At 36.9% G+C, this 14,320-nt stretch overlaps 2 protein-coding genes across 5 annotated transcripts; one reads left to right on the forward strand and one right to left on the reverse strand.

Moving 5' to 3' along the window:
- The first annotated feature begins 245 nt into the window (after positions 1 to 245).
- Positions 246 to 877, forward strand: LOC125217914 (auxin-responsive protein SAUR50). The gene has a single exon (XM_048119490.1). It carries the CDS (start codon positions 357 to 359, stop codon positions 741 to 743), a length of 387 nt encoding a protein of 128 aa, XP_047975447.1. The 5' UTR covers positions 246 to 356; the 3' UTR covers positions 744 to 877.
- A 1,164-nt stretch (positions 878 to 2,041) lies between these two features.
- Positions 2,042 to 8,833, reverse strand: LOC125224252 (helicase protein MOM1-like). Of its 4 annotated transcripts, XM_048127620.1 has the most exons (14): positions 8,679 to 8,833; positions 8,416 to 8,455; positions 8,136 to 8,200; positions 7,897 to 7,957; positions 7,625 to 7,818; positions 7,143 to 7,263; positions 6,519 to 6,600; positions 5,158 to 5,421; positions 4,803 to 4,976; positions 3,707 to 4,586; positions 3,505 to 3,578; positions 2,834 to 3,070; positions 2,539 to 2,740; positions 2,042 to 2,469 (listed from the first exon to the last, which is right to left on the reverse strand). In XM_048127620.1, exons 5-14 carry the CDS (start codon positions 7,791 to 7,793, stop codon positions 2,216 to 2,218), a joined length of 2,457 nt encoding a protein of 818 aa, XP_047983577.1. In that variant the 5' UTR covers positions 7,794 to 7,818; positions 7,897 to 7,957; positions 8,136 to 8,200; positions 8,416 to 8,455; positions 8,679 to 8,833; the 3' UTR covers positions 2,042 to 2,215. The 4 variants fall into 4 exon arrangements, with proteins under 4 accessions (XP_047983577.1, XP_047983578.1, XP_047983579.1 ...); XM_048127621.1 differs by lacking the exon at positions 7,897 to 7,957 and having other exon boundaries at positions 5,158 to 5,415; XM_048127622.1 differs by lacking the exon at positions 7,897 to 7,957 and having other exon boundaries at positions 3,505 to 3,569.
- Between the last annotated feature and the right edge of the window lie 5,487 nt (positions 8,834 to 14,320).

Raw genomic sequence — 14,320 nt, forward strand, 5'->3', positions numbered from 1 at the left:
CGCACAAGAAAGATAGAGAGAGTATTGCAAAGTGCTAACCTCTTTTCTTTATTATGAAAAAATATTTATGTAAATCATGCAGTGCATGTTCGTACAATTTCGTATATACTCCTACTAAATAAACAAGAGAAAGGTACATCAGAGCAACCTGCACTATAAGTGCAGTTATTAAAATCACACTCACACTTAACTTACCTCTTAGCTGCAATTGCAATCACATATGTCAAACATTGAATGCTCCAAAACCTTTTGGCTCTTTCTCCACCACTCTTGTACTATATAAACTCCATCACTCCCTCAAAACCTCATCATCAATTCCACATCACTTCTCTCTCTTGTTCACACACACACACAAAATGATGAACATGATGGTAAGGAAATTCCTGAAAGCATGTATGAAGAAGTGGAGAAGAACAGGGAGAAGAGTGATACCCTGCGCGGCCGCGAGTGACAAGTGTTGCTCGTGGTCCCTGTGGCCGCTGGTGCACGAAGAGAAGATCGTGCCAAGTGACGTCCCAAGGGGCCACTTGGTAGTGTACGTAGGAGAGTGTCACAAGCGATTCGTGATCAAAGTTAGCTTGCTCAAGCACCCGCTGTTTCAGGCATTGCTGGACCAAGCTCGGGAAGTGTATGACTTCAATGCTGATTCAAAACTACGCATCCCCTGCGACGAAAACGTCTTCCTCAGCGTCGTCCAGTGCGCGAAATCTCCACCAGAGCGACGACTACCAATCTGCCTATGACAATTCAACTTCAAAATATCATTTCATTCATTGTTATTTAACTCCCATATCCCAATTTAGGATATCTGTACACTACTTTGATCACCAGTAATATGTATATTCATTATTCTCATCAAATTTTTTTCTCTTAGCTATATAAATAAGTATCTATTCTACAGCATAACACCCTATGAATATTACAGTCTCTAAAATTTTTGCTAAAATAATGTTATCATCAGCATATAGGACGTTGACTCAAGAAACTTGTAATCATTTCGAAAGCAGAAGCATAGTTCCAACAATTAACACCTGTGTTGTAGAATAGAGAGCAAACACACCAAGAAGCCTTTAGCTCTGGTGAGCAGATCAGTTCTGGTGAGCAGATCAGTTTGAAGTTTTATTTAAGAGGTTACAAGTCTTTTAAATTACTACTATATACTACTTTCTATAATTATGAGACTAGACATCAAACAGAAACCTTTATTCTATATAACATAAAATATTCAAAAATTCACGGGGATAATTCAAAAAAAATCTTTTATTTTTAAAGAATTTCTCTTCAGTTTCTTCTTTGTAGATTAAGTTCTGTCTATTTTCTAGCCAAGTCCTTGTATTATTTGATAAACTCTACCTACACATAGATCATATAAAGAGTTCGGAAAACTGATAAGAAGATCTGTGACAGAGTAAATAGACATCACGTGGAGACGCGCGGGACATCTTCGATCTGTTTTCTAGCCAAGTCCTTGTAATTATTTGATAATCATTAACGATATGTTACGTAACCGTGGAACTCTGTTTTGTATTGATTCCTTACATATATTATTTGTGTTCTAAACATGGAATTAATTATTTTAGCATGAAAGTTATTAATCCTATACTCGATCAAATAAATTCTATTCGATGAATTTATTTGTTTTTCTAGTCTTCTGCTGGAAATCCAACAACTACATGGACGTGGGTCATTTGTGGCCCAACTGGACTCTTGTGAGTGTTCTAACTTCTAAGGGAAAGAAAATTTGAACTCATACTATCATTTTATGCAACACATTTACTCTATCATACTTTGTTCTCACTTATATTCTCTACTCTCTATTTTTACTTTATTCTTCTCAATTAACTTAATAAATATCATTTTGTTAAATCTCGTGCACAAAAGAAATTGATCTCTTTTAACAGAATGGAGGGAATATTTTTTTTAACGCAAAAAGTAGTTTATTGAGACAGTTCTTCATATCTTATAAGACGTCTATTTTATTCTAACAATAATATATACTAAGCAATATCATTTTTTTGTCAGAATAATTTGAAAGAGGAAATTGACAAAAATATGTTGGATATCATATTTAGTTCATCAAATACCAACAAATTGGTGTTTCATGCAAAAATATATTGGTTTTTTCTCTCCCAACTTAAAGCAAAAAAAGAGAGGCTATGTATGTACACGTGTGGATCTCCTTTTCAGTTTTGTTGGCGTCTCAGAAAGGTTTCTTTTACGGCAGTAAGGGGAATGTCACCTGCTCAAGGCTAACTGGCGAAAAGGTTATCCTTGGGGGCTCAGACGGTAGTGTGGGAACCATACAAGCCGGAGAAAGCCTCAAGTGTGGCGCAGGCGTCCTGATCAGACCACTCGCTTGATGATCGTGGAGATCTGAGCAGCTGGATGTTGCTGACCTATGTTCAGCTCTTGATTGAGGCCTATCAAAAATGAGTCGATGTGCCTGCTCCACTGAAAACTTTGTTGCCACTGGGACAAGGAGGATATACGATTATCAATTGTAAGCAAGTAAATTTTCTAATGCTAAACATAACTTACAAACTTGCGTGTGAGGTGCACTTTTGTTATCCGTCTGCATCAATGCCTCGACAAATGCCTTATTGACGAATATTTTGTCGTATCTACTGTCAATAGCTTTTTTCTCCTCCAGAAAAGCCACCTCAGCAGTTTGAAGTTTTGCCTCATACTTCTTGCGTATCTCATCAACCTCTCTCTCGTATGCCAATCTCGATTGCCGTTTCTGCAGGTTGATCATTGGAGGCCCAACTGTTATGTGAGTTAAACAAGCTAATACGTGTGATTTGGCTGAAAATGTGGAGTTAGGATGACAAACCATATCTTTGTGCTGTTTTGAAGATTCAGTTTTGCATTTCTCTAGTTTTTCCAACTCCGTCTGTAGAGCATTACAGACAGATTGAAGTACCTCAATATGAGTTCCTGGGCAGGTTTCTCGTGCTCTTACAGTTTCATTCGTATTTGGAGCTCTTTGCGTGGGAGCTCCTGCACAATGTTGCAAAAAAGATTCTGATTCCAGTTGGTGATCACTTTGATCAGGATCAACACAAGGCAACTGCAAAAGTAGAGCAACGAGACAAGTCAGAAACTCAAATGACACAAGGGCACTCCAATGAAATGTAATTTTAAGAAGAAAAAAGTAACTGAAGATTGCTCCAACAAAATATACAGTCTGGCCCAAGCACAGTCAGTTTGAGTAGAAATAAATAAAATTAGGATAAAAAGAATCAAAATGCTACAATTAGTAGTAGTTGGCCTTGTCTGGGCCCATACTGGGTTTCTAACGGGCTTGAGCCCCTGGCTGGTTCAGATAAGACCTAATTGGAGCTTGTTTAAACCGGTGAGCCCGTTTCGTTTTTCTGCCAGACCGGTCCTATGCTAGCTAATACCAGGCTTAGGCCAAGCTAGGTCGTGCCACTCAGCCCACTTGACAAGTCTAACTAAAACCTTGTAAAGATAAAAGATGAAAATCCAATGCAAAATTATTACCAGAGACAGAAGCTTGGTTAATGATGGCTTATCCAGTATTGGAGTCTGTGTGCTTCTTGGAGAAGCTGCATCACCTTGTGAGTTGGTCATGATGTTAGAATTTTTCTTTCCCTCACTAAATAATGTTAGCATAAACAGGAAAGAGAAACATCAGAAAGAAAGAGGCACATCCATAATAAGATACAAAGGATATTGGCAAAACCTGAAGTTCGGCAAGCAATTGTTCCGGGCGTTGTCCTGCATTTCTTGGTAGGTCCACCACATTCCTCGGGTGAATAATCAAGCAATTGAACACATTTCCTAGTCCTAGGTGATTTATAAGAAAAGTATTTCCAGCTAGGCGTCCTCCCTTCAAGTATATTTATCCAGAAAATGTTGGGTGGTTCTTTGGTTAACATCTCCTCAATCACTGAAAAGTTGTCCATGCGAGGATACCCTGATTCACCTAACAAAGATATATCGGTGGGGTAAACACCTCCAATCTGCTGTACTTTCAAAATTGTTGAGCTCTTGACATCAACATTACTCTTGTCATTGTTAGGCAATAGGTTTGACAGCTCGTGGAAAACATCTTCCACAAACGAGTTTCCATAAGAATCATTTGTAGTATCTCTGACTGCATGGAAGTCTTGAAGCTTTTCAAATGAATAGTAGGCACCCCAGGTTAGCAACTTGTGGCATGCAGGCCGGCTTATATGGCGCACATCGCCAACTGGAGCCATAATCAATGCCTTTTCCTCTACAGTATATGCTGAATATAATCGGAACACATTCACCTGCTTAAATTGGGACTCCAGATTGATCTTCTGTAGAGCCTTCAAGTCATTCATTGGGTCCCAATCACTATTGAAGAAAATAACAGAGTCTATGGATTTAAGTTTAATGCTTGGAACACAGGCACGAGTTTCCATCAAGAAGACGAATTTCCCACCATCTTTTTCATTGAAAGTGTCAAGAACTTCCCGTCTTTTCGACCGACCTATATTTCCATCAATACGTACAAATGAATCCCCACCAAACTTTTCATGAATAACATCATCCAACATATCTCCTATAGTGATTGGTCCAGAACCTTCAATTGACTGTTTCAAGAGACAAATTTATATTTGTATGTAAAACCCCTCATAAGATTATATAGGTCTACCGTCTACATCAAATGTTCTGAGAAACATATAAGAGAAGCAATATAATTCAAAGACCGATAACTTAGTAGTCCATAGTGGAACAACTCAAGAATCCAAATATAAAAAATGCTTTTAGTTGGCCAGGAATCAGAAATATGAGATTGATCAAAGTACCTGATAGAGGATAAGTACTCTTAATCCTCGCTTGTTAATCTCCATTAGGGCCTTATACAGGAGATACAATTTGCTACTCAATTTAATTTGTGCGTCCCATAGCTCAGCTTGCGGAATACCTTGTATCAGAGAGGTATGCAAAGACTGATCCACAAGATAAGGGTGATCACAGCACTGGAACAGAGTGTTTGTCATATTACAACGTCAGGAATAGTTTAAAATAATCAGACAACAATGAGTACATACAAAAAGTAGAACATAAAAATCAGCATTTGAGTATCAATTCTAAAGCCAATAACTATAAAAGTTGTTTGAATCTGAACCTGGAGCCTCAAATTCCAATGAAGATGCTTACATTTTTGGTTGTGACAAGTATCTCCTGAAGGACTTTTAGGTTATCACACTTATTAGAAGAGCACAAAAGAGTTGAATTTGAAAACAGAGAGCCACAATACTGCTCTGTCTGTATGTTGGATAGCCTCACAGGAACCCAGTACTCAATAAATTCAGTTGTGGTAGATTTGTTCTCTTCTTCATAAGGATGCACAACTTTCTCCTGCAGTTTAGACTCATCCCCATTGCCCCGACTCTCTAAAACGTTGTTCTCTATTTTCTGCAACTTTATCATTATAATGTCAATGGTAAACCCTTGGAATAGAATAAGATGAATATAAAATCCAAAGAACTGAAATATATAGATACGAGAAAGCACAGGAAACCATAAGTAACTTCCCCCACCAAAAAAAGGGTTAATTATATAAGTTTTGAGCTTCTTTCAATATTGTAGAACCACATCCTTGTACTCTGTAAAACATATGAAAGAACTGTGATTCAAAACATTCAGTTGAACACTCGAAGATCATACAATAGATCTTTTCAATCAGCTAGATGATCTATGCCGTGGAAAAGTATCAAAAAGTCAATAAAGTTTTAAATATCTCAAAATAGTTTTAAGCACATACTAGTACATTAATATGCATCTAGTGTTCATGTAAATGCATGCAGTATGTCAGGAGAAATAGATGTTGCTAAGCACATAGCATGTCTTTCTAACACAAAATATCCCGTTAACGAATTTTTCAAAGTTCCCGGTATCATTCAGTCATTCACAATAGCAAGACAGTAAAGAAATTTATATGAAACTGTGTGATAAAGTGTTAGCAAAAACAGCAACTCATGCAATAAACACAGAAGATCTAGTTACAGACTCTCCAAATTTCTTGGTAAAACTAAATAAGTTTGTCAAACAAAAATATACTTTAGGAGACTCCATTCGAAAGACCTAAATTGTCTCCCATTTCAGAGTGACCTTGAACAGGCTTTACAACCAAGCAGCCAGGCTATTTTCACTAAAGCAACTTTAAAGTTTGGACATACATACTCTTTTAATGATATTTTGGTCACTGAGAAACAGAATAGTCTATACATAATTGTCAACAAATATGAAAAGATAGCAACAAAAGAAATTACAATGAATAAAATTCAGTTAATATATGTTTTGTGCATCAAAAATATCTCAGTGAAAGATTCCGTCCAAGAGAGTAAATAGTGACATTACTAATCTCAAATGTGTTAGATGAAACATAGAAAAAAAGGGTTCAAGATTGACAAAAGTAATAGGATAATAGAACAAGCCCTATCTTCACTGTAAAGTGCCCAAACTGTGATGCTGATAAGACAGAACAGTTACTGTAACTTGAAATAGCAGAAACTTACCTCAGTTTGAGCAGCAAGTTCTGGACTATAACTTTTTTTGGCAGGACCGGAATTACTTATCCGCCTTAGTTGAAAATCCGTCCTACCAAGAAACATGTCATTCGCTTAAAACATTCAGTTATCCTCTAGGCAAAGGAAAACAAAAGAGAGGAGAAAAGGTTTAAATGATGGGTGAGATGTCAGAGTTTCTCATTTATATTCTTAGCATGAAATAGTTCTCGCAGTTGCACTAATACAACAATCTTATTCGATTTGTTTGCCATCTTTTACATTTACAAGGAAACCAAATCCATGATATGTTATCTTACTTAGTACTGCGACACATTTTTTTTTTAATAAGAACTTAGAGCTCAGACACTTTTTTTTTTAATATACAAAACCCAGTTTGTATCTGAAATATCAGTTAATCAAAAGATGGACTCATGTAACCAGAGTCCTGTTTTTTTGTTATTCTAGATTGGATGTCTCGTCAACTTTATGTATGTCCCTTCTTTCAGGTCATTAAATTTTTATAAAATTAAATGATGTTCAAAATTCATTTTGGAGCATTTGGAGTCTGTAAATTCAATGATTGAATAGCATCTTAGACAAAAGATTTTATATTTTTGAGAAAATAACTGGTACCTTTTCGGTGAAAGTGACAGTGAGCCATTAGTATTGGTTGGTTCATTGTCACTGGAATCTTTTGGTCCAGTAGCATTAACATGAGTTTGAGGCAGAAAACCCTCTTTCTCAATTGAAGGGTCTGTCAGATAAGAGTTATATAATTCAGAAGAAACATATAACTGCATAATCAGAAAAAAGCCACTCTACAAAAATGAAAGTCTGACTCTGTTGACATGCAGTAAAGACACTCAATTGTATAAAATGAACTTCAGAAATTTAATAAACCCTATTATTTCTTTAGAAACTTTGCAAGTTAGGTGGACAAATAAAAAACATGCCACATACCATAATTTAACTGGTCATAGTACTTGAATGGCCTTAAGTTAAGATTAGTTATACCAAAAAGTGCATAATTTAGCAGAGTTTTCATGATAACTTCTTGATCACAATTAATTCTTGCTGCAGTGTATAGACATGAAAAAAGGTAAACTTAACCAAACCTGATCCTTTTTGTTTGACCAGTGATTTCAGCCACCCTCTATAGCTTCGACCATTTAGCTTCCTGTCTTTTGAAATCTGGACAGCATTCATTCCTTCCTTCTCTGTACTTTTACAGTTTCTCGTGTCACAATTTTTGATAGCATTCGCAGTTTCCCTTTCCATTCCCATAGATCAATCAATAGTATCCCCAACTCTGTTCAAAGGGACATGTAGAGAAATATTACCATCTGTGCATTGTTTTCTAACCATAATAGTACTACTTTATCTATACCGTAATATCAACCCATTATTTCACTTGATCTTGATGGATATAAGGTGAATAACCATGACTTCTGCTAAGAATACAGAGTAATTAAATACCTTATCTGAAAGTACTCGAGTAAATAAGAAATGATCTACAGTGTATCCAAAGCATAGAAACATGATAATAATCCAGGATATTTGATGGTTAAAATGGTGTTGCAGGTAGAGTTTTAGTGGCCTACTGACCAAGCTATAACCTAAACTCACCACAGAGATGATGAAGCTTGTTCAGGCCTTTCCGTCTAAAGGCAGTAGCAGCAGATCAGCATAGACTATATAAGAATAACCAGATTAGTTTGATATATCAACTAAAGAAGAAGAAAACAGTAAGCATAAGAACTTTATGCTGCCTCAACAAGCTGGAAACAGAGAGAAAGAGAGCATGAAGTTTATCCTCCGAGTGCAATATCAACAACCAAGGAAACACAATATCTTGTTGGCAAATGATGAAAAAATATTAACACAAACAAAAGGAAATTGTAGAGACCTAGGTAGTTCTGGAAAGAAAACCTGAACGAACTCGAAACCTGCATCCAAATAAAATATGATCCCCGCTTCAAAAACACAATAAATAGATTTTTAAAGTGGAGTAGAAATGCTCAAATAGCAAATATGAAAGGAAAATTATTGACAAGAGAAAATCAAACGCCGAAATTTGAAGGATAATAGTAGTAATAATTTATAGACATTCACCACAGTTGGTGAAGTTGAGTTTGGATTTCGACAGTGCTCCTAAACAGGAAAAGCTACCTCATGTATAGTGAAGATTACGCAGAGAATAGAGTGAAACGTAGTAGAAACACAAATAAGCTCTAGAATCACCGCCGATTGAGATTGTAGAAGGGAAAAATGTTGATTGAACGAAACGGCAGTCTTTATTAGCTCAACCTACGTTTTGCTTGATGGAAAGTGGATATGTTGTATTGTGTGACAGACTTCACATTATACATACACGCGTTGTGTGGTTATTGGAGGAATGATGGTCTGATATGCCTACCTGCGCCTGAATCCTGATGCTCTACTAAGGATCTGCCAATATTACGTTTTGGCGCTACAAATCAGAATTGACCCCTCCTTTGATAATGACTGTAGTACAAAAGTAGTTAAATAAAAATACTAGTAGAAATATTGGTCCAAGTGTTATTATCATAAATTGGTACACTAGCATTTAATGAGAGAGAGATATACTACGGACTTATATTAATGGATTGATCAAATAGAAAAAGTAATACTTCCTCTTTCTGGAAATAAATGTACTATTGATATGTTTGGATTTTTAAAAATTGTTTTATATAAAAAGTGAATAAAAACTATTAGTGATATGTACTAAGCGACAAAATATGTTGGTGAAAGGTACAATCCTAATATTGTTTTTACATAAATGTGAATTAAAAGAAGGAGTATAGGCCAAAATTGGTCCTGAATATATGGTTATTTTATGTTTTTGGTCCTAAATATTATCTTTTGGATTTTTTGGTCCTGAATATATGAGAATTTGATCATTTTGGTCCTGGACTAATTGTTCCATTAAAAACTTAACGGTCAACGGGTTTAATCCCGATTTTGACCAAATTAGACTTTTAATTCTGATTTTGTACTCCCTAACTAATTCACTAATTATTAAGTATTCATTTAAAATTAGAAATAAAATAATAATTTAGGAATTTTATTTCATCTTAAGCATTGCGTTTACTCCTAATTAATAAATAAATGACTCCACTCCACTCTAGGGGTGAGCAAAATAACCGAAAACCGAATATCCGAACCGAACCAAACCAAAATTTTGAAATTCGGTTCGGTTTTATCGATTTTTCGGTTCGGTTCGGTTTTAAAAATACAAAAATTTCGGTTTTTCGGTTCGGTTCGGTTTGGGCGGAAAAAAAAACCGAAAAACCGAATTATATTTTAAATATATTATTATATATTTTTATCCTATTAATTTAGTATATTATATCATATATATAACATATATTCTTCTAATATATTTTTATATAATAAATATTATATATATTATATTAATTTTATATTATATATATTTATATTCTATTAAAATAAATTAGATATATTAAAATATACTATTTTTTTCGGTTTTTCGGTTTTGTTTTGAAATTTCGGTTTTTTCGGTTTAGTTCGGTTTTTTAAGTTCGGTTTTCGATTTTTCGGTTCGGTTCGGTTTCAATTTTAACCTAAATTCGGTTTTTCGGGTTCGGTTCGGTTTGGGCGAAAAACCGAACCGAAACCCGAATGCACACCCCTACTCCACTCCAATTCAGTCTGCCTCAATTGAATCCCCAATTGCTTTTCCGCCAATATTTCCACTTCCAATCGAAACAATTATAAACTGATAATCATTAATCACCTCTTCTTCGTCTTCATCGTTATAATTTTCTTCCTCATTCGCGTCCTCGTCCATTTCCTGGTCGATTTTGCGCTTCTTCGAGGGTTTTCCGGCGCCGTCGAAGGAGGAGGAGCAGGAGGCGCGCCGATCAGTTGACTACTGGAGGTTGAGCAGGAGGTCGAGCTTCTTCTCCCTCCGGCACTGGTCATCGTCGTCGAGGTCGAAGACGTACTTGATGCTGCGGCGGCAGTGGCTCCGGCGCAGGTCGCGCTCCGCGGCGGGATTTGCCTTGGGGGGTCTACCTTTGTTCTTCTTCTTCTTCTTCACGATTTGCCCCATCTTTTCCGAGATTCCTTTGAGCTCGAGCTGTTTCTCTCTCTAAAGAAAAAGGCAACCCTAAACAATTATTTATTTCTAATTTTAAATGAAAATTTACTAAAATAGTTAGGCAGTAAAAAATTAGAATTAAAGTTTAATTTGGTCAAAATCGGGACTAAACCTGTTGACCGTTAAGTTTTTAACGGAACAGTTAGTCCAGGACCAAAATGATCAAATTTTCGTATGTTCAGGACCAAAAACGTAAAATGGTCAGGACCTATTTTGACCTTTACTCTTAAAAGAATTTGGAATGCTATATACAGTACTACCTTACTCCACACGTATACAAATTATAGATGACACAGATTTTAATATGTAATTGATAAAATAAGAGAGAGTGTAGAAAAATGTTGTGGAATTAGTATTATACTACAGGGTCCATATTATTAGTAGTTAATGTTTAAAACTTCCTATTTTTAGAACTGACTTAATTTTGGTGGACCGCCGTAAATGATAAAATTAGTCTATTTTTTTTTGAACGAATATAGTAAATATATCGATCGATTATGTATAAAAGTCCAAGTCTAGGATCGAATTTAGAGCGTGTATATTTTGGAATTTGTTTGGTTTGGTTTGTTATGAAGGTTTGGCATTATCCACAATGGCTTTAGGCCAGCTATAGGCCAGCCACGTCATCAGCGCTAAAAATCCACCTGCCACATCATCATTTTAATCAAATATGCTAGCCTAAGGCCAGCCACAGGCTAGCCGCAATAAAAATAATTCAAAAACAACTACATTTACAAAATTAAATTTACGATAAATTACGGAATTAAATTTACGAGACATATACGGGAAAATTCATTAATTTCATATAAAAAAATACATTCATTTAAAAAAAAATTACATAATAAAGAAAAAAAACTATCGCCGTGCAGTCATCCGTGCCCACAACTCTTCAATTATATCCTTTTGGAGTTGAATATGAGCATCAACTTGACGCATGTCGGCATGTACCTGGAGACGGCTGGCTTCATCGTGAGGTACCCCCCTTCGTACGTTGGGGGTGATCACGCCGTGGTTTGGACCGGCTGCATCAGTATCGTCATTGGCCCAACTAGTCGGTTGTACGCCTTCGTCTTCGACGATCATGTTATGCATGATAATGCAGACGTACATTATATCAGCAATGCATTTGACATCCCACAAACGCGTTGGACCCTTAATTGCCGCACATCGAGACCGGAGCACACCAAATGCGCGCTCCACGTCCTTGCGCGCCGACTCCCGCCGTTCCGCAAAGTAGGCCTTCCCCGTCATCCGCCGCGTGCCTGATCGTCTTCACAAAGACAGGCCACCTAGGGTATATCCCATCCGCCAAGTAGTAGCCCATATTATGCCGGTTGACGTTGGCCACAAATGAGACGGCTGGACCGATGCCCTGTCACTGTAGGCCCCTTTCAGGCAGTTGGACAGTTCTTCCACTCCCAATGCATACAATCTATGCTGCCTAACATCCCGGGGAACCCATGTTGCTCCCCGTGCATCTGCATCAGATCCTGACAATCTTGGGGGTAGGGCTTCGAAGGTATTGATCACCGAAAATTTGAATCACGCCCTGACAGAAAAACTTCAGACATTCCAGAGCCGTCGACTCACCGATGTGGAGGTACTCATCCCACATGTCTCGCCGCGTCTCCGTAGGCCAACTGCCTGGTTGCCACCGTGCACTTTTGAATAGGGGTGTGGCCGGGTCTGCCAGCCGCATCGTGCCTGAAGCGGAAATACGATATCGATGCTCCAAAGCGTCAACGATACGCATAAACAACTCCCTGCGCATTCTAAAACGCCGCCCGAACATGTTTGCGGGAAACCACGGGTCCGGAGCGAAGTAGTCGTCATATAGCCGCTGATGTGCAGCTACGTGATCCCGATCAATCACTGCTCGGCGGTGGACAACGGGTCGAGGGCGAGGTACCGCCTGCTGTTCGACCCTTTGCATGTACCGCTCTATCTCGCGGTTCATGTAGGCCTCCATAGCCTCGTTCATCCGCCGTTCGTACTCCTCAGCATCCCCACCACTACCACCACTGCTACCACCCGCGTTACTCATCGCTCGATGTTGCTCTTGTACGAAATGTAGAGAGAGAGAATACTCGTTAAAACAAGTGGTGCAAATGAAAATGAAACTAAAATCGCGTATATATAGTGTTCCAACAATTTTAAAAAAAAATTAAATAAAAAATAGCTCTGGCCGATCGCTCGCCGATCAGCACGCCACAATGGCGGCGAGCGCATCGGCCAGCGCTCGCAAATCGGCGTGTGCTCGCCTATTTTCTCGCCGAATTTGCGCTGGCTGATTCCAATGGTTCGGCTAGCCGACCAGCTAACGATGCGAATCGGCTAGCCGGTGGGTTAGCCGCTATCGGAGATGCTCTTATATAGTGATCGATTATGTTAGTTTTGTGTTCGATTTGGATTTTGGAATATTTGCATGTCTTACATTAATTTGTTGCATACATGCATATGTACAGCATGTTTGTGAAATTCTGTAATGTTTTCAATTATCTACTCTTTATGTTCGTTTTGGAATATTTGCATTTATTGCATTCAGTTATGGCTTACTATTTACTCCTACTAAGAGCATCTTCGAGGAAGGAAGGTATATAGAAAAGGTATATCATCTATTTACCTTCTCTCTCAAAAAGTGAAATATATCCTTTCAAAATGTAATACATTCCAAAGAAAAAAGGTATATAGAAAGGTATATCATTTTAAAAAAATAAAATAATAGTACAAAATGCATTAAAAAAACATAAAGTTCTCAAATACCTTCCCCCTTGGAGAATGATATGCCATAAAAAGAAGGCAAATATGGTGGTTATATGATTTAACCTCTCCATTGATGGAGAGGTAAAGATGCCTCATCAAAATGGAAAAATGTATAATACCTTCTCAAATACCTCTCCCTTTGGAGAATGATTTTTCATGGAGAAAAGGTAAATATGGTAGTTATATGACTTTACCTCTTCATTTACCTCTCCCATTGGATACGCTCTCATACTTTAAGTTCTGCATGTTAGTGAGGTTTGATATTCTATTTTGTTTGAAATTTTGCATATTATCTTCGAATATGTTATGTTTATGTTTGTTTTAGAATATTTGCATAACTTACATTTAGTTATTGCATACTAATGCATTATGAAGTTAGTGCGCTCTTTTTTTTTTCTTTTTTTTGTTAATATTTAGTTGGATTATGTGCACTCTATTTTCGTTTTGGGAATATTTGCATGTCTTACATTCAGTTATTGCATATTAATGAATTATGTACTGCATGTTTGTGAAATTCTATACAATAAGTCGTGATTTTTGGCATATTAAGTTCGATTATGTGCACATTATGGTAGTTTGGCAATATTTGCATGTCTTATATTCAGATGTTGCATACTACCCCTTTCATCCCATAAAAATATGGACATATGATATGACACGAGAATTAAGACAAAATTGGTAAAGTAAGAGAGAGAAAGGAGGAGAAGGGTAGTTAAAGTAGTGTTAGTGGATAGTGAAATCCACATTATTAGTGTTTTGATGATGATATAAATTATAAATCACTTGATGTATAAGAGTAATAAATTGGGATAACTTTCCATAAATGAAAAAGCCTGTATTTTTAATTATAGGACGGACGAAAATGAGAAATGCATATATTTTTATTGGACTGAATAATTCATTA

Source organism: Salvia hispanica, chromosome 4 (assembly GCF_023119035.1).
Source record: "Salvia hispanica cultivar TCC Black 2014 chromosome 4, UniMelb_Shisp_WGS_1.0, whole genome shotgun sequence".
Taxonomy (NCBI): domain Eukaryota; kingdom Viridiplantae; phylum Streptophyta; class Magnoliopsida; order Lamiales; family Lamiaceae; genus Salvia; species Salvia hispanica.